Source organism: Zonotrichia leucophrys, chromosome 21 (genome assembly GCF_028769735.1).
Source record: "Zonotrichia leucophrys gambelii isolate GWCS_2022_RI chromosome 21, RI_Zleu_2.0, whole genome shotgun sequence".
In the NCBI taxonomy this organism is placed as follows: domain Eukaryota; kingdom Metazoa; phylum Chordata; class Aves; order Passeriformes; family Passerellidae; genus Zonotrichia; species Zonotrichia leucophrys.
The window spans coordinates 1,628,504-1,645,846 of NC_088190.1; the positions used below are offsets into that span (position 1 = coordinate 1,628,504).

The following is a 17,343-nucleotide window of genomic DNA, read 5'->3' on the forward strand; positions in this document are numbered from 1 at the left end:
CACCATGTTCAGCCCCAATGTCCCAGCAAACCCACCACCATGTTCAGCCCCAATGTCCCAGCAAACCCAACACAATGTTCAGCCCCAATGTCCCAGCAAACCCACCACGATGTTCAGCCCCAATGTCCCAGCAAACCCACCACCATGTTCAGCCCCAATGTCCCAGCAAACCCACCACCATGTTCAGCCACCCCAAAACTTTCACCCCCAAGAAGTGGCCCACATCCCAAGGGCTGGGATTCTCCTCAAGCCCAGCTCCTCCTCCTTGTCCAGGTGAGCAAACACAGCTCAGGGAGCTCAGCTGGGACATTCCAGAAGTCACAGCAATGCAATTCCCACCTCAAATCTTCGTGGATTGTAGGATTTTGTGTTTGGTGCCCAAAATTCCTGCCTTTAAGGGAATGGGGATTGAATTCCAAGTCTTGAATCTACTGCAGTTTAAAAATCTCTTCATTTTGCAGCAATTTCTTTCCTTATGAGTAGGCACAAGTGGGGGAGCTCATAAGAAACTCGAGCGAATGTAATAGAAAATCAAATACTTTAATGAAATTAGGGAGCATGAGAGTAACAGCTCAGATATACCACTAGAACTGATACTACTGGGCTGTGGGGCTCTGCTAATTGAGTTTTTAATTGCTCTGTTCATCAAGCATGCAGACTGACAAACTACCAATTCTTCAAAGATCCTGAGTCAAGAATTTTCAACCACTTCAAATGGATATATAGGAAACGTCTTCTGAGCTGGTGGCCTGCACACAGCATTGCACAGATAAAAATATTCTACTCTCAATGCACAGAGCTAAATACTTTCACATTTATCAGAATTTTCTACACAAGTTTTTTTTTTTTTTTCCTTTTGATAGAATTCAAGTTTTTGAATTTTTCTGTATATATCTTCACCTGTATTAAACAAATGCTTATTTACATTGTGGGTAAAGTGTAAAGGCTAGGAAGGCCATTTTCCCATACTGTAACACTGCAAAATATATATATATATATATATACACAGAGAACCTAATATAGGCAACAGGACTAAAAAAAAAAATCACCTCCCACCTGTACAACATCACCGAGCCAGCATGGAGAGAGGGCATTGGTAGCACCAAAGCATTGCTGGGGGGCTGAGGAGCTTCCCAGCCCCACAGGGAAGAGCTGCTGGGCACAGCACCCCAAGATTGGCTGCCCTGGGATGGGAATGCTGGGCAGCAGGACAGCAGCTCCAAGGGAGGGTGACAGTGGCACTGCCAACATCACCTGCCAGGCTCTGCTCTGGGGTCAGGGATGAGCACAAAGTGCTGGCTCAGGAGCCACATTAACCCTGCACAATGGGGAACGGCTCTGCTGGTTCCAGAGGGAATTCCCAAGGGAAGCAGCCCCAGCTCACCAACTGTGCCTGGGTGCTGCAGGGAAATCCCTCAGAGAGCAGCCCTGGTGGGCATTCCCTGGGGAAGCAGCTCCCAGCTCTGTGCCCGGGGTGCCAGAGAGAGAATTCCATCAGGAAGCAACCCCAGATCACCAGAGGGAATTCTCTCTGGGAATTCCAGGAAGCAGCCTGGTGGGCTCACCAGGAGAATTCCTTTGGGAAGCAGCCCAGGGGCTCACCAGCAGGAATTCCCTCGGGAGCAGCCCAAGAAGGGCTCACCAGTGAGAACCAGCCCAGGAAGGGCCAACCAGCAGGAACTCCCTCAGAAGCAGCTCAGGAGCTCGCTGGCAGGAATTCCCTTGGGAAGCAGCTCCAGGAATTCCCTTGGGAAGCAGCCCCAGCAGGAATCCCCCCCAGGAAAGGGCTCACCAGTGAGAAACCCCCAGGAGCAGCCCCGGGGGGCTCACCAGCTGTGCCAGGGCTGCTCTGTCTGTCTGTCTGTCCAGCTGTGCCAGGGCTGCTCTGTCTGTCTCTGTCTGTCTCACCAGCTGTGCCCGGGCTGCTCTGTCTGTCTGTCTGACCAGCTCTGCCCAGGCTGCTCTGTGTGTCTGTCTGACCACTGTGCCCGACTGCTCTGTCTGTCTGTCTGTCTGACCAGCTGTGCCCGGGCTGCTCTGTGTGTGTGTCTGTCTGTCTCACCAGCGGTGCCCGGGCTGCTCTGTCTGTCTGTCTGTCTCACCAGCTGTGCCCAGGCTGCTCTGTCTGTCTGTCTGTCTCACCAGCTGTGCCCAGGCTGCTCTGTGTGTCTGTCTGTCTGTCTCACCAGCTGTGCCCAGGCTGCTCTGTCTGTCTGTCTCACTGGCAGTGCCAGCTGTGCCCGGGCTGCTCTGTCTGTCTCACCGGCTGCTCTGTGTGTCTGTCTGTCTCACCAGCTGTGCCCAGCGCCTGTCTGTCTGTCTGTCTGACAGCTGTGCCAGCTGCTCTGTCTCACCAGCTGTGCCCGGGCTGCTCTGTCTGTCTCACCAGCTGTGCCGGCTGCTCTGTGTGTCTGTCTCACCAGCTGTGCCCGGGCTGCTCGTCTGTCTGTCTGACCAGCTGTGCCCAGGCTGCTCTGTCTCACCAGCTGTGCCCAGGCTGCTCTGTCTCACCAGCTGTGCCCGGGCTGCTCTGTGTGTCTGTCTCACCAGCTGTGCCCAGGCTGCTCTGTGTCTGTCTCACCAGCTGTGCCCAGGCTGCTCTGTCTGTCTGTCTGTCTCACCAGCTGTGCCCAGGCTGCTCTGTGTGTCCCTCACCAGCTGTGCCCAGGCTGCTCTGTCTGTCTGTCTGACCAGCTGTGCCCAGGCTGCTCTGTGTGTCCCTCACCAGCTGTGCCCAGGCTGCTCTGTCTCACCAGCTGTGCCCAGGCTGCTCTGTGTGTCTGTCTGTCTGTCTCACCAGCTGTGCCCGGGCTGCTCTGTCTGTCTGTCTCACCAGCTGTGCCCAGGCTGCTCTGTGTGTCTGTCTGTCTGTCTCACCAGCTGTGCCCGGGCTGCTCTGTGTGTCCTCACTGGCAGTGCCAGCTGTGCCTGGCTGCTCTGTCTGTCTGTCTGCTCACAGCTGTGCCAGCTGCTCTGTCTCACCAGCTGTGCCCAGGCTGCTCTGTGTGTCTGTCTGTCTGTCTCACCAGCTGTGCCCAGGCTGCTCTGTGTCCCTCACCGGCGGTGCCGGCTGTGCCCGGGGTGCTCCCTGTCCCTCTCCCTGTCCCTGTCCCTGTCGTAGCGGTGCCCTCTCTCGTAGGAGCGCGCTCTCTCGTGCCGGTGGTTGCGGTAGTAGTGTCCCTGCCCCTTCTTCTTGTACTTGCCCGCGTGCTCGGGGCGCTCTCGGGAGCGGCTGCGGGAGCGGGAGGAGCTCCTGGAGCGGGAGCGGCGCCCCTTGTGCCCGCCCTGGTACTTGCTGTACTCCTTGGATTTCTTGTAGCCGCGGCCCTTGGAGCCCTTGTAGGCGGAGCTGTGGTTGAACTGCCTGGGGGGGGAATCGCTGCGGCTCCGAGAGCGGCTCTGGGACTTGGAGCCGCTGGACGTGGAGTAGCTCTCGCTCTTCCTGCAAGGGAAAACACAGCAAACGTGGTTGTCTTCAATTACAACAACTTCGTTCTGGATTTTGCTGCTTTCTTGGGTTTTAAGACCTTCTGTCCTCATTTTGAATTGGAAGAACACATTTTGCATTTGAAGAATGTCCTTCCATATTTTGCATTTTAAGAACGTCCTTCTGCATTTCACTATTCCCTTGAATTTGAAGAACGTCTTTCTGTATTTTGAACTTGAAGAATGTCCTTCCTCATTTTGCCATTTCCTTGAATTTGAAGCACATCCTGCTGTACTTCAAATTTTAAGAACGTCCTTCTATATTTGGAATTTGAAGACCACCCTTCCACATTTTGAATTTTAAGAACGTCCTTCTATATTTGGAATTTGAAGACCACCCTTCCGCATTTTGAATTTTAAGAACATCCTTCTATATTTGGAATTTTAAAAGTGTCCTTCTATATTTGGAATTTTAAGAATGCCCTTCTGCATTCTGAATTTTTAAGAATGCCATTGTGCATTTTGAATTTTCTGTATATATATTTTGAATTTTAAGACCTTCCTTCTGTATTTTGAATTTTAAGAATTCAAGGGAATTAAATATTGAATATAAGGGAATTCTGTATTTGGAATTTTAAAACCGCCCTTCTGCATTCTGAATTTTTAAGAATGCCATTCTGCATTTTGAATTTTCTGTATATATATTTTGAATTTTAAGACCTTCCTTCTATATTTGGAATTTTAAGAATGCCATTCTGCATTCTGAATTTTCTGTATATACATTTTGAATTTTAAGACCTTCCTTCTGCATTTTGAATTTTAAGAATGCCATTGTGCATTTTGAATTTTCTGTATATATATTTTGAATTTTAAGACCTTCCTTCTGTATTTTGAATTTTAAGAATGCCCTTCTATATTTGGAATTTTAAGACCGCCCTTCTGCATTTTGAATTTTAAGACCATTCTTTTGCATTTTGAATTTGAAGAATGTCCTTCTGCATTTTGCTGTTCTACCATGAGAACTCATCTTGTGTCCTAAGCTTCCATCTGGCTACAGTAAAAACGCTGATTTTTTAGGAACTCCAGTTCCAGTAATGCTGTGAACACCCACAGCTGGATCCCCTCAGCCTCCTGGTGATGGATTGTCAAAGCTGGCACTGGGAAATCAGACTGGGAGGGACTGGGAGCAAACCCTGCTGGGTCCCCTCAGCCTGTTGGTGATGGATTATCAAAGCTGGCACTGGGAGGGGCTGGGATCACTGGGAAATGGGACTGGAGGGGCTGGGATCACTGGGAAATGGGACTGGAGGGGCTGGGATCACTGGGAAATGGGACTGGAGGGGCTGGGATCACTGGGAAATGGGACTGGAGGGGCTGGGATCACTGGGAAACGGGACTGGAGGGGCTGGGATCACTGGGAAACGGGACTGGAGGGGCTGGGATCACTGGGAAATGGGACTGGAGGGGCTGGGATCACTGGGAAACGGGACTGGAGGGACTGGGATCACTGGGAAATGGGACTGGAGGGGCTGGGATCACTGGGAAATGGGACTGGAGGGGCTGGGATCACTGGGAAATGGGACTGGAGGGGCTGGGATCACTGGGAAATGGGACTGGAGGGACTGGGATCACTGGGAAATGGGACTGGAGGGGCTGGGATCACTGGGAAATGGGACTGGAGGGGCTGGGATCACTGGGAAATGAGACTGGAGGGGCTGGGATCACTGGGAAATGGGACTGGAGGGGCTGGGATCACTGGGAAATGGGACTGGAGGGGCTGGGATCACTGGGAAATGGGACTGGAGGGGCTGGGATCACTGGGAAATGGGACTGGAGGGACTGGGATCACTGGGAAATGGGACTGGAGGGACTGGGATCACTGGGAAATGGGACTGGAGGGACTGGGATCACTGGGAAATGGGACTGGAGGGACTGGGATCACTGGGAAATGGGACTGGAGGGACTGGGATCACTGGGAAATGGGACTGGAGGGACTGGGATCACTGGGAAATGGGACTGGAGGGACTGGGATCACTGGGAAATGGGACTGGAGGGGCTGGGATCACTGGGAAATGGGACTGGAGGGGCTGGGATCACTGGGAAATGGGACTGGAGGGACTGGGATCACTGGGAAATGGGACTGGAGGGACTGGGATCACTGGGAAATGGGACTGGAGGGGCTGGGATCACTGGGAAATGGGACTGGAGGGGCTGGGATCACTGGGAAATGGGACTGGAGGGACTGGGATCACACCCTACCTGTGCTTGGGGGATGCAGACCTCGATGGGGACCTTGAGTAACTCTGATCTCTGCTTCCACTTCGACTCCTGCTCTCTCTTCCTTTCTGGACACTGCCAGACACAAAGATCTCTCAGTTATTTTGCTTTGAGTACTCATGGGATAAAAATCAGCTATTTGCTCATAAAACCTTACCCATTTACTGGGCTGCTGGAGCTGGTTCTCTTGGCTCCCTCTGTTTTCCTTTTTGCATTCTTCATGGCCTGCACAGGTAGGGGTGAGGGTTTGTTTCCTTTCACCTCTTTTGGAGACTCTGCAAGAAGAAGCTTTTGTTACCTCTTTGGAAAGTACCTGAAAGGACTTGAGGCTCCCCTCACCCCAACTCTGCCCAGCTGGGCTTTGCTCACACAGCCACCCACAAGCAGATCTCAACAAGTTCACAGAAGGCAGAAATTCACCTGAAATGTTTCTGCCAAAGTATTGAAGTCACTGCAAGAAAAGGCAGCAAACCACCCTCCTCTCCTTGCCAATTATTCTGCATTGTTTAAAGGGTAAATTGGGGGAGAAAATGGTGAATTTTGTCTTCTAGGTGAGACTGCACCAGACTGGAAACTTTAACCAACAAATTCCTCACCCAACATCCCAAAATGTTACCCCTGCCAGAGCAGCTCTGCTTCAATATTGCATCAGCACAACGTGCCAGGGGCAAGGATTTGAGTTTACTGCCAAATCCACATAAAAGCAAGCCCCTGGCCTATATGGGTTTAAACTAGTCTTAATTTCAGACTAATTTGATTTTAGCTTTTATCTGATTCAAGAAATCACAAAGCTACTGCTATTCAAACCCTGCCAGTTGAGTAGTGCTAGGAGCCATCTTAAAAAAATCCCCAACAAACTCCAAACCACACTTGTAAAAGCTTCCCAAAAGGGTAAATATACATGAAAGATGTGAAAGAGTTATTAAAAATGAGTTATCCACTATTTACCATTTTTTGGGATGGGGGAAAATCCCGATGTGTTATCCAAGCTTGGAACTCCCTCAGGTACCAGACCTTTAGCTTGTGCTTTTGCCTCTTCGATGGCCAATTTCTTCTTTTCTATTTTACTTTCCAGATCAGATAAATCCACCTGTGAACACAGGAGCACTGCTTGTGAGAGCTGAATTTCCTGCTTACCCATTCCCAGGGAGAGGAATGAAAATTCAAGGGGTTCCAGCCTTTGACTGCTCTTTGTTCACTTCCAGGCTTGCAGCTGTGGTTTTAAACAAGCTCAAATTCTCCAACTCCTGCAGCCTTCACTGAGGGCTCCCAACATGAAAAAGAACCAAACCTTTTTCCTTGTGTAGAGCTGCAAGATTTTTAAGCAGATTTCTTGAATTTCTTCCTCTGTTGCTCCAAACAGTAAAAACCAATGTGGGCGATTTGGAAGAGGGATCTGAAAGGAGAGAGAGACAGACAAAGCTCAGATTTCTTCTCCTGTTAAAAAGGCTTGAAAAAAACCCCAAATCCATCAAAGTGTGGCTCACCTCCAGTGTCCTGGCTGCCAGGTAAATGCAGGCACAGGCAATGCTCTCTGGCTGGAACCTCACAAACACATCAGTTCTCAGGCTGTCGTTCATGTAGTTCCTGAAAAACACGAGAGCAGGAGGTTGCAAGGCACTGCAAAGCTCTTTGGGGCTCTTGTTTTGGGTTTTTGGCTTGGTTTTACTTCTATAAGGGCTATTTCTTTCTGCATTCAGTTACTAGACTTCAACATTCTACTCCTGTAAATCTAAAGAGAAGCTGAATGGTTTTACTACAAGAAAAATAAAAGGAATAACTAAAAATTAAATCCCTCAAGGGGAGGGATGTGTGACAGAAACAAAGTCTGACTGCTGCAAATTCAGTGGTGAGAAGAGAACCAATTTTAACTTCACTTTTGCTGCTGGATCTCTACTGGCCTGCTCTCATGCAATAAACAAGTTCTTTTCATCAAGACAACATACAGTGTGCTCAGAAATACTCAGAAATAGAATTTTAGGTTCACATGTCCCCCTGCAACAGGGCAGGAGCAGGTGTGTGGTAAAAGCTGCAGCTCCTGGAGCAGTTCTGCCATGAAATGAAATCCTCTTCAGCACAGCTCAGCTTCCAGTGGGGTTTCAGGGTCCATTTCCATCCAGAACTGAATTCTTTTTGATGCAAAAAGTCAGCCATAGGAGAAATCAGGGTGTTTGGGAAGATCAGTTCAGAAGAACAGTCAGAGTTCAGGCAGATCTCCTCTGTGGCACATGAAATAAGGTTTCCAAATTGTCCCATTTCAGTAAGGTTGCTTAAAATGAATATTCACAGAATGAGAAAACTGTAAAATATTGCACATATTCCAGTCAGTACAATGAAGCATTATTTGTTGTTAAATCTTAAATACACAAAGTAAATTCCTGTGAATCTCTCAGCTGATGTGCTTTAGAAGATCTAGACTTGAGAGCACATATGTCAATAAAATATCAGATGAGAAAAACTAAAACCAGACATAAGAAAAGTCCTTAAAATAATATTTTAAATAATAATGAACCATGTGGGTACCCAGTATACAAGGATTCAGTGACCCCCAAGGTATCCAAGCAGAGACCACAGGCACCTGCAAGGACAGAGAGGAGGGATTGGAATCCCAGAGTTCCCAACTCCCACCTGTCCTCAATTCTTGTTTACACAAACAGCAACTGCTGCCCCAAAAAAGCAACATTAACCCATCTTTCTGGGAGAAAGGAACTTCTAAACCCACTGCAAAGAGAGCACAAACCTTTTGGCTAAAGGAATTATAAAGGAAAGGTTGACTTTGAACATCTGGAAGCTCCAAAGTGATTTTTTTCTGATTTGCCAAATGGAGAACCACACCAGATTCCAAGTTTGGCCTCTGCACATCTTCCCTGTGGGCTCAGCCAGACACAGGAGGAAATGAATCCTTGTCACAATAGCTTAAGAAAAAGGTCATGTTGTAAAAATGCACATTTCAAAAACCAGTTATACTGGATACCCACCAGTTTTTGGGTACTGGAAGCAACAAACACGAGCACAGAGATGAGTTATTGGAACATCTGACCCCTCTCCCAACTGGGGTAATTCCCTCCCTGTCCCTCCCCTCCCTCCTTCCATAACCAACAGATTCTGGCAGTCCAAAATCCCATTCCACTGCTCCATGCAATGCTTCTGGCAAGTGTCTCTAAATAGCACATTTGGTCTCCAAGCTTCACACATGTACTACTATTTTCATTTAAACATTTCAGATAATTGTATCTCTCAAACTATTGATTTTTCGTTGTTAATTCATCCCTTTTAAAAGCTTTAAACCCCACCTTAATTCACTTTATCATATAATAAACACACCACATTATAACAGTTAAGAGAAATAGAACAATTTAAAAAAAAATTAATTCAAAACTTCAACGCTCAGGTTATCAAATATACAAACAATCAAAAAAAAAAATGCAGAGTAAAATAAAAAAATAAAAGCACAAGAAGCAGTTGGCCAGTTACTCTACTATCATGTATATACCACCTGTCTAGAGCCAGCCTTCTCTTGGGAGAGCTTTGGGTTGACTGAAGACGGCAGCTATCCCTGCACCATGGGCAGCAGAGGAGAAGTCTTAGTCACTTACCCTCAGAGGCTACCCTTTGATCAAAAGAGTACAGAAAAGAAAAGTCAAAACTGGTTCTCTACACACAGCTCACAGTACCAGACAGTTCAGTCAGCAGAAATATGGTCTTTGGATTCACTAAAGGTGGTGGGGTTTTTTTTATTTATTGTTAAAAAAGGATTATTTGGTAAAGTCTAAGATGTGGGATTTTACAGAAGCTTCCCACCCCCAAGTAAATATTTATTAATGAGAGCAATAAGGCAGAGAACATTTCTTGGCTAATATGAATGCAGGCTATCCATCTATCCACTCTTAGAAGCTGACATCTTGCATTATCCACATAGATAAAAGAAATTTATCTGTGCTGAGCTTTAGATACACCTGAAATCAAACTCAGGCCCTGGGAAAAGCCATTTCCCAGCACTGGGAACAAACTTGAATTAACCCTGAAGAAAACCCCGAGGGAACAACTCTAAACCCACCCAAGCTTTTCCCTTCAGCTGGAAAGTGAGAGCAGAGAGGAGGGAAGTGAGGAGTCAGGGTGGAAAGCTACCTTACCATTAAAACACTGCCTCCAACTTAAGAGGCCGCTCAACTTTTGGGAAGTTTGGGGCACACCAAGGACAGTGGAGCTGTCTGGGGTGGCCCCAAGCACTGCTGAGCAATCCTGCCCAGTGCCTCAAGTGACATATTTCTGCTACTGCCCCTTCTGGTCTCTTAGAACAAAGAAAATCAACTTACCATGAGGTCTGGACCAGGTGTTGGTTACGTTCACATTCTAATACCTGAAGGTACATAACGATTATCTGGAAGATATGGGTCATTGAGTTATTAACCAGCATCTGCAGAGCCACCTGCTCATTGCAGAGGGACATCCATGAGGCATCTGTGATCCTCTTTCAAGGCCTAAAACACTCCACAACCAAGAGTCTGCACCATCCCCATGTTTATCCACACCAGCTCTGACCTGCTGAGCCCTTCTGTCCTGGCCTTGTCTCCACCTGGGTTTGGTTCGGGGATTTTGTGATGGATTTTGATTCAGGGATTTTGATTCAGGTTTTTGTGGGTTGATTTTCATTTAGGGATTTTCATTTAGGGATTTTGTGGATGGATTTTGTTCTCCTACAAACCCCACAAATCCTTTTTAGCTGCAGCCTGGTGCAATCAGCAGCGAGGGAAGCTGGCAGTGCTTGCAGAGAACAGATCTAACACCGTGCCAGGGTTTGCTCAGCTCTGAGGGGTTTTCCTCAGGTTTGCAAGGAAAACAAGGCTGCAGAGAGGAAGGATAATGGCACAATTCACCCCACTAATAAACCAGAGCTGCCCTCTGGGGTGGGTGACAAAAGGGAATTCTGAATGTCAAGAAGCTCAAAAAGGCAGCTCTGAACAGGAGTTTTTTAGAGCAGAGAAGAGCAAGATCCCCAATTGTGCTGGCACAGAAATCCAAGTTCTTTTACCAGCTAAGGCACAATTTAAACATTTGAGGCAATTGTATCTTTCAAGTATCATCCACTCTGATATTTGTTACTTTTACTGGAGCCTTGCCTCAGTTCTAGCCAAGCCTGAGCGTGGCTGTAACACACTCCAAAGTGTCTCAGAGATCTTTAATACCTCAGCACGAGTGACCACGACAAGCCCAGGCCTCCAAATGGCTCCCTGCTTGGGGGAACCTAAATTGAGGTGATGTTTTCCACCACCACAGCTACCTACTGATCCAATTTGCCTTCCAGGAATAATGAGCACCTGCAGCCACCTCGCCGTCACTCAGCAGTGATACGAGAGCAATTAGTAAGAGTCTCTTAAATGAGAAAGAAAACATCAGGATGGTAAGAAACTAAATCTCACTGAGTTCACTGATCATCATCCACAGAGCTTCCAGGCAGCCTCCTCAGAGCTTTACAGAACACAAAACTTTGATTAAGGAGTGAATTTACAAAGTACAAACCTTATGAGGGTGCTTCACGTGAACACAAAATCCCAACTCCTTCAACACTCTTCTTTCTGCCTTAATTATTTGATTCTTCAAGTTCACATATTCTTGATCCAATATTAGAGGCACAGGTTTTCTGCAAGACAAGGTCAAACTCAAAAAATTATCATCTTAACCCTGAAGAAAACTCAGGTTGAATTGTGTAAAAATAATAAAAAAATCATTATTTATAACACCAAAAATATTGATTTATTAAAACAGGTCAGCTCACTTCATGAGATCACTCTGAAATATTCCCTGATTTATGAAACAGGGAATGATGCTATTGTTTAATAACAGCACCATAATAATAGTTAATAATAAGCTTAATAATTTAAATACAACAGAGATAACTCAGATAATTCTGAATTCTCAGCTTACTTTTTCTCCCTCAGGTGTCTGAGGCGATGGAACACATTGATCACGTCCCGAATGCGCCTGGGGGCTTCCTCAATTTTGGATGCCAGATGGACACAGGCCATGGAAACATGCTGAAAAATGAGCATAAAATACAATATTTTCTCTATTTCATTTCCACTTCAGGAACTGAGCTCCTACAACAGTTTAAGGATGGATAACGAAGGAAAAACCCCCAAAAAATCAAATATTTGACAAAAAGTCACTACTAAATATCTTTCTCTAGAACTATAAACTCCAGACAAGTTCCTAACACTGATCACACTCAGATAACAGCTTGCCAAGAGAGATCAGAAGATAAATATGGCAACAAATGTCATTTAATGCCTTCTTACCTCCATGGAATGCTTCACAAAAGACTTGGTGTAAAAGAAACGCTGGAATAGCACCTGTCCTGTAGCCATAGCCACCTAAAAATGAGATCATCACAACAGCCATGAACAAAACTACCAATTCCAAAGAGAAATTTTAATAGATTTAAGTTCCAGAAGATTAACTAAGCATGAGAGGAAGTTTAATGGTATCTGAAGAAAACTTGTGTTGCTAAAGTAATTAATGCTATCAATGCTTTAAATACTGCCTACAAGTCAAATACAGACGGCAAATCCTAATTTTCTTTTATAAAATATGTGGAAATACGCTCTAAACTATTAAATTAATAACAAAAAACAAGAAAATTCTGAAAACCAAATAAAATTCAAAGTTATGAAAGTAAGTCAGAAAAATATTTGCTTTTTGGGCGTGGAAAGTGAGGAGCACTCTAATCGCGTCATGATTTGCATACATTTGAATATGCTAAGGCTCGGAAAGTTTTACTCTCAGAGAGCAACGAGGTTGTTTGGCCTGAAATTCTCCGTGGAAACAAAAACCTCGCCGAGGTCACCGGGGCTGCAGAGGAGCCTTAGGAAATCCGCCTTTGCACAATCCCCACGCGGAGGCGGCGGGGGCGGCGCTGACATCACCGCATCCGGCAGCCAGCGGCTCCGAACGGCCCGGAACGAGCCCCGAGCGGCCCCGAACGAGCCCCGAGCACCGGGCGGCCCCGCGGCCTGCCCGGCCGGTAACTGCGGGGAGGCCTCGGGGCCTGCCCGCCCGGTAACCGGGAGATCGCACAAAGAAGAGCCCAGCCTAGCCCTGCTGAGTCCTGGCCCCATCCCTGCCCGCGCCCCGCCCCACCTGCGGCAGCCGCAGCAGGATCCCGGCCGCCTGGATGAGCTCGCAGCCGGTGACGCGCAGCTCGGTCTCGGTGTCCGGGTCTAGGCCGCTGCTCATGGAAGGCGTGAAGCGCAGCGTGTGCTCGGGCAGTAGGCAGTTCTCCAGCGTAATCAGCACGCCCGAGTACAGCCGGTCGCCGATCAGCACCGCGCCGGGACCCGGTACCGGGGCGGGAGCCGCGCCGGCCGCCTGAGGGCCCGCGGGGCCGCCGCCTGCCGCCGCCGCCATTTTGTGCCGCCGCCGCCTCGCTGGCTCCGCGCTCCGTCTCCTTCCCCCACCCGCATCCGCCCGACGCCGATTGGCGGAGCGCGGCGGGACCGCGGCCGCTGATTGGCTGAGAAGCCGTGACGCAGGACGCCGCCCGGGCCGCGCGCGGCGCGGTGACGCAGCGGCCGGGAATCCGGACAGGGCGGGGCCGCGGCGCCCTCGGAGCCGGGGCCGTGCGGGGACGGGCGTGAGGGGGCTGGAACTGAGCGGTCACCGAGTTAAATATCTTTGTTAACTCCCTAAAAAAACACACGATGCTCTCACCGAGTTAAATATCTTTGTTAACTCCCTAAAAAAACACACTATGCGCTCACCGAGTTAGGTATCTTTGTTAATTCCCTAAAAATTCACACTATGCGTGTCCTTAACTTGAGGTTCGTGTGTGAGGGCCAACATGCCGCTCCCCACCCCGGCTGGGTTTTCCCCATGCAGTGCTAGAATTTCACCACAAAAATTGTTTCCCTGTAGCAGTTACCAACAAAAATATGTTTAATATTAAAGTCCTTAACAGAACAGGTTATGTTTGTCCTTCACCTGAGGGCTGACATCTCCCTCACACTCTGGGCTGGTTTTTGCTGTGCATTGCCAGAACTCACCACAATTCTTTTTTTTCCACAGCAATTACCAAAAAATTTACATTTATAAGTTCTTATATAGTTCTTAAAATTACCTTTATAAGTTCTTATATGTGTCCTTAACACAAGGGCTGTGTGTCAGGGTTGACATCCTGCCTTCCCTCCATCCCCTGGCTGTGTTTTCCCAATGAAGCGCCAAAATTAACACAAATTCTTTCCCCATGGCAGTTTTCCATAAAAATCTCTTTATTAAATCTTTAAAGTACAAACTATGAGTATCCTTAACTCCCAGGCTCCACCTGTGAGGGTCAACATTTCCCCCCATCCCAGCTGTGTTCTCTGCATTCACCACACAAATAAAGTTTATTTTCTACTAGCAGTTACCAAAAAAAAAAAATACCTTTATTAAGCCACTGTGTGGCCTGACTGCTAACCTTGAAGTGTGCTTTTAATTTAACAGGTTTCAGTGACAACAACACAGGGAAAAAGCCATCAAGGAGAAGCTTCACACCCACACGATCCTCAGAGGATTTGTTCCACATTTTCCATTTTTCAGCAGCAGTCCCACGGCAGGTTTTTGCTTCACAATCAAACCCCTGCTTCTAAAACACACACACAGGCTCTGATATCAATAGGGGTGGTGCACAATTCGTGAAAATATCCCCTCAGGTTCTTTTCCATCTCCCAGGGCAGCCAGGAACCCTTCCTGTCTCCTCCTCTGGGCTAAAGCTGCCAGGGATTTGAATGTCTTTGGCTCATAAATAGCCAAGTCAGCCAGAACTTTCCTGTTCAGCTCCACCTGGGACTAAAGGCAAGAAAAAAATTGTTGGTTAAGGACTGTGATTTTTAGGAGCAACACCGCAATGCTTAGTTTTAAATATATTTAATTTAAATAGATTTTATTAAACGTAGTAAAATTTTAGTATTAAATAAAATTAAATGTATTAAATATAATGAACACTATTAAAAATAATGAACACTCTTTACTGTTTATATAAACACCCTTCATTAAGTATGATTAAACACTCTTAAGGCTTAAGACCTGAGGTCTTAAAGGAGATTAACTTTTTTCTACTCTGTCCAATTTGGAGCTGTTTAAGACTGTCAGACACTCCCTGGCCATGGATGTCTCATTAATGCACCGTATTAATTATTATTAAAATTATTTCCTGACTTTCTCTAAAGTTTTTCTGGTAGAAACCAAGAACTGAAGAAAAATCTCTAATTTTGCCTCAAGGCCAGGTTAATCCATAGCATCTATTTCAGCTCAAAAAAATTAAAACAGAATCACCAAACTGAAACAAATTCAAGCTTGCTTTATAAACAAGGGACAACAATTCTTTTCACAATTATCATGAAAAGAATAAGGATTTCTTAGATTTTTGAGGTTTTTTGCTAACACAAGCTTTGTGTTTTTAAATTTCTTGAAGTAAAAAGGAAAAGCAGCTGTCACTTAATGCCCACAAAAAAGCATTTTAAAAATCCCATTCCTAAGTTTTGGGGACATAACATGAGGTAGAGCCACAATGTTCACCAGGATAAAAGGGAAGAGAAATAGTTTAGGGCAGAACTTAGTTCCTGAAGTGGATGGAACTGCTTTCACAAGCCTTTCATCTCTCTAATTAGTAAATAATTATCCTCCAAACCACATCCTTACCTTGGCCAGGTTGCTTATGAAGGCTGGGTACTTCAAACCATGTTCAAGGGAAGCTGCTTCAATCCTTGTGATCCAGAGCTGAAGGTGTAAAAATCAATATATTGCATGATAAAACACTTTAAAATAAACCCTTGTCTGCTCACACTTATTAAATATAAATTATAATATTTTAATAGAATTATCCTGAGCTGGAAGGGACCCACAAGAAAATGCTGCTTTAAACTGCAACTTTTCACTGATTTTTTTAAAATAAACCCCCCCAGAATAAGAAAAGCAGCTGTTTCACTCCTGCCTGGCTCTCATTTTGATATTTCCACCCAACATTTTGCTCTTTACCGCTCTGAGGAATCTCTTCTTCTCCCTCCTGGCCTTGGTGGACTTCACAAAAGCCCTGCGGACGCTCCTCACTGCCAGCTTGTAGCAGCGGTTCTTCCTGCCTCGAAAATGCTGCAAAAAAACCCCAGAATGGCCTTATTTAATTAGATTTAAATATAGAACACTTATAAAGCTCATTTGCATTCTCAGTTCTGCATAATAATGATCACGGAAACCTTCACAAGCACCCCCTAAGCCTTCAGCTGGCACATAATGAAAATATTCTTTTTATCGTGGAAATATATGGAAAATAATATCATATGGAATATAATAGCATGGAAATATAATTTTTTTCATGAAAAATCTGAAGCTGAGGAGTTGGAGCAGGGCGGAAAAATCTCAGCTTAGCAGAGGCAAAACCAGGCCTCACTTTGGGCTGTGCTTCTGTGGGAAAGGCAATTACAAAATCATACACTGAATTCACATATTTATTCTCATTCCTCAGCTCCCCTCTGTTGTGTCTGTATGAACACAGGGATGAGGAAGGAACATTTATCAAACAGAAAAAAAAAATTAAATTTGTCCTCTGCCATCCCTCTAACGCAACACAGGAGAAAGCAGCCAGTGCTGCACCAGGAATAACTGATACTGTGGGCAGCTTAGGTGCTACAAAACCAAAATATTCTCATTTCCTTCAACTTTTTTATCTCAGTATTACAGCAAGATGTAATTTTAAGAATTTTATCACAGTGCTTAGGATGCCCTTGAGAAAGGTTCATTCCTAACCTCGGCACAGCAGCTTGAACTCCAGCTGACATCCAAAATGCACTTGAGAACAAGGTTCATTTTTTCTTTGCCCAGTAAAACAAAGCAAGCAAAAACACTCAGAAGGAACCACAACCAGCCCAGCTGTATTTAGTGAATTTATTTCTCACTTTACAGCAGGAGAAAAGCCCGGGATGGTTCGGGTGGACAAGGGAGCACCGAGCGCAGCCGGTGCCAGCCCTGCTGTGGGCAGAGACCCCTCAGGCCGCTCCAGAGCCCTTCCAGCCCTGCAGGGCTGGGGCATTCCCGGCCTGCTGTGGGCAGAGACCCCTCAGGCCGCTCCAGAGCCCTTCCAGCCCTGCAGGGATGGGGCATTCCCGGCTCCGGGACCGTGCCCGGGGCACAGGGCAGTGCCGGGGGACGCGGGGACAGCGGCGGGGACCCCGCACTCACCCGCGCGTACTTGAGCACCTCCTGCACCCTCCAGAAGCGATCCGTGAGGCGGCTGCGCAGCCAGCGCGCCGCGCTCAGCACCACCATGGCTGCGGCACGGTGCCTGCCTGCTTTCCTGTGTTCCTGCTTTCCTCCCTCCTTTCCGGGGCGGCACCGACCTGCGCGGCCCTCCCTGAGCCTGCCTTCGAGCCTGGCCGGGCTTCTTCTGAGCCGGCCCCCGCTGCTTCCTCTGATCCTGTCCCCGAGCCTGGCCGGGCTTCCCCTGATCCTGTCCCGAGCGTTCCCCCTTCCTTTTTTGCCCCCCCTTTTTTTCTTCACCCCCCCCCGTCCCGGAGCTTCCTTGACCTTCCCATCCGGATCTTCCTTCGATCCTGCCCCGGTTCTTCCTCTGATCCTGCCCCCCAGCTTTCCCGGTCCTTTTTCCAGTCCTTC

At 47.1% G+C, this 17,343-nt stretch overlaps 2 protein-coding genes across 4 annotated transcripts; both read right to left on the reverse strand.

Annotated features, from left to right (window-relative positions):
* Positions 1-2,592: 2,592 nt before the first annotated feature.
* Positions 2,593-13,123, reverse strand: CCNL2 (cyclin L2). Of its 3 annotated transcripts, XM_064730538.1 has the most exons (12): positions 12,841-13,123; positions 12,000-12,074; positions 11,629-11,738; positions 11,224-11,344; positions 10,020-10,084; positions 7,191-7,290; positions 6,995-7,099; positions 6,652-6,793; positions 5,861-5,978; positions 5,686-5,778; positions 3,026-3,442; positions 2,593-2,733 (listed from the first exon to the last, which is right to left on the reverse strand). In XM_064730538.1, exons 1-11 carry the CDS (start codon positions 13,105-13,107, stop codon positions 3,055-3,057), a joined length of 1,584 nt encoding a protein of 527 aa, XP_064586608.1. In that variant the 5' UTR covers positions 13,108-13,123; the 3' UTR covers positions 2,593-2,733; positions 3,026-3,054. The 3 variants fall into 3 exon arrangements, with proteins under 3 accessions (XP_064586608.1, XP_064586612.1, XP_064586611.1); XM_064730542.1 differs by lacking the exons at positions 2,593-2,733; positions 11,224-11,344; positions 11,629-11,738; positions 12,000-12,074; positions 12,841-13,123 and adding an exon at positions 9,200-9,313 and having other exon boundaries at positions 3,055-3,442; positions 10,020-11,214; XM_064730541.1 differs by lacking the exons at positions 2,593-2,733; positions 11,224-11,344; positions 11,629-11,738; positions 12,000-12,074; positions 12,841-13,123 and adding an exon at positions 9,200-9,313 and having other exon boundaries at positions 3,055-3,442; positions 7,191-7,972; positions 10,020-11,214.
* Positions 13,124-13,945: 822 nt separating this feature from the next.
* On the reverse strand, positions 13,946-17,183 carry MRPL20 (mitochondrial ribosomal protein L20). The gene is made up of 4 exons (XM_064730591.1): positions 16,912-17,183; positions 15,715-15,825; positions 15,379-15,456; positions 13,946-14,526 (listed from the first exon to the last, which is right to left on the reverse strand). The coding sequence occupies exons 1-4, from the start codon at positions 16,996-16,998 to the stop codon at positions 14,350-14,352; spliced, it is 453 nt and encodes a 150-aa protein (XP_064586661.1). The 5' UTR covers positions 16,999-17,183; the 3' UTR covers positions 13,946-14,349.
* Positions 17,184-17,343: the final 160 nt, after the last annotated feature.

Coding starts and splice junctions, on each gene's coding strand:
- CCNL2 (XM_064730538.1), bottom strand. CDS start 13,107: ATGGCGGCGGCGGCAGGCGGCGGCCCCGCGGGCCCTCAGGCGGCCGGC. Junction 7,291..10,019: donor CACCTGGTCCAGACCTCATG/GTAAGTTGATTT, acceptor CGTGTTTTTCAG/GAACTACATGAACGACAGCC. Junction 5,979..6,651: donor TTCCCCCATCCCAAAAAATG/GTAAATAGTGGA, acceptor TTCTTCTTGCAG/AGTCTCCAAAAGAGGTGAAA.
- MRPL20 (XM_064730591.1), bottom strand. CDS start 16,998: ATGGTGGTGCTGAGCGCGGCGCGCTGGCTGCGCAGCCGCCTCACGGAT. Junction 15,457..15,714: donor AGAAGAGATTCCTCAGAGCG/GTAAAGAGCAAA, acceptor TTACACCTTCAG/CTCTGGATCACAAGGATTGA. Junction 14,527..15,378: donor TCATAAGCAACCTGGCCAAG/GTAAGGATGTGG, acceptor TCTTGCCTTTAG/TCCCAGGTGGAGCTGAACAG.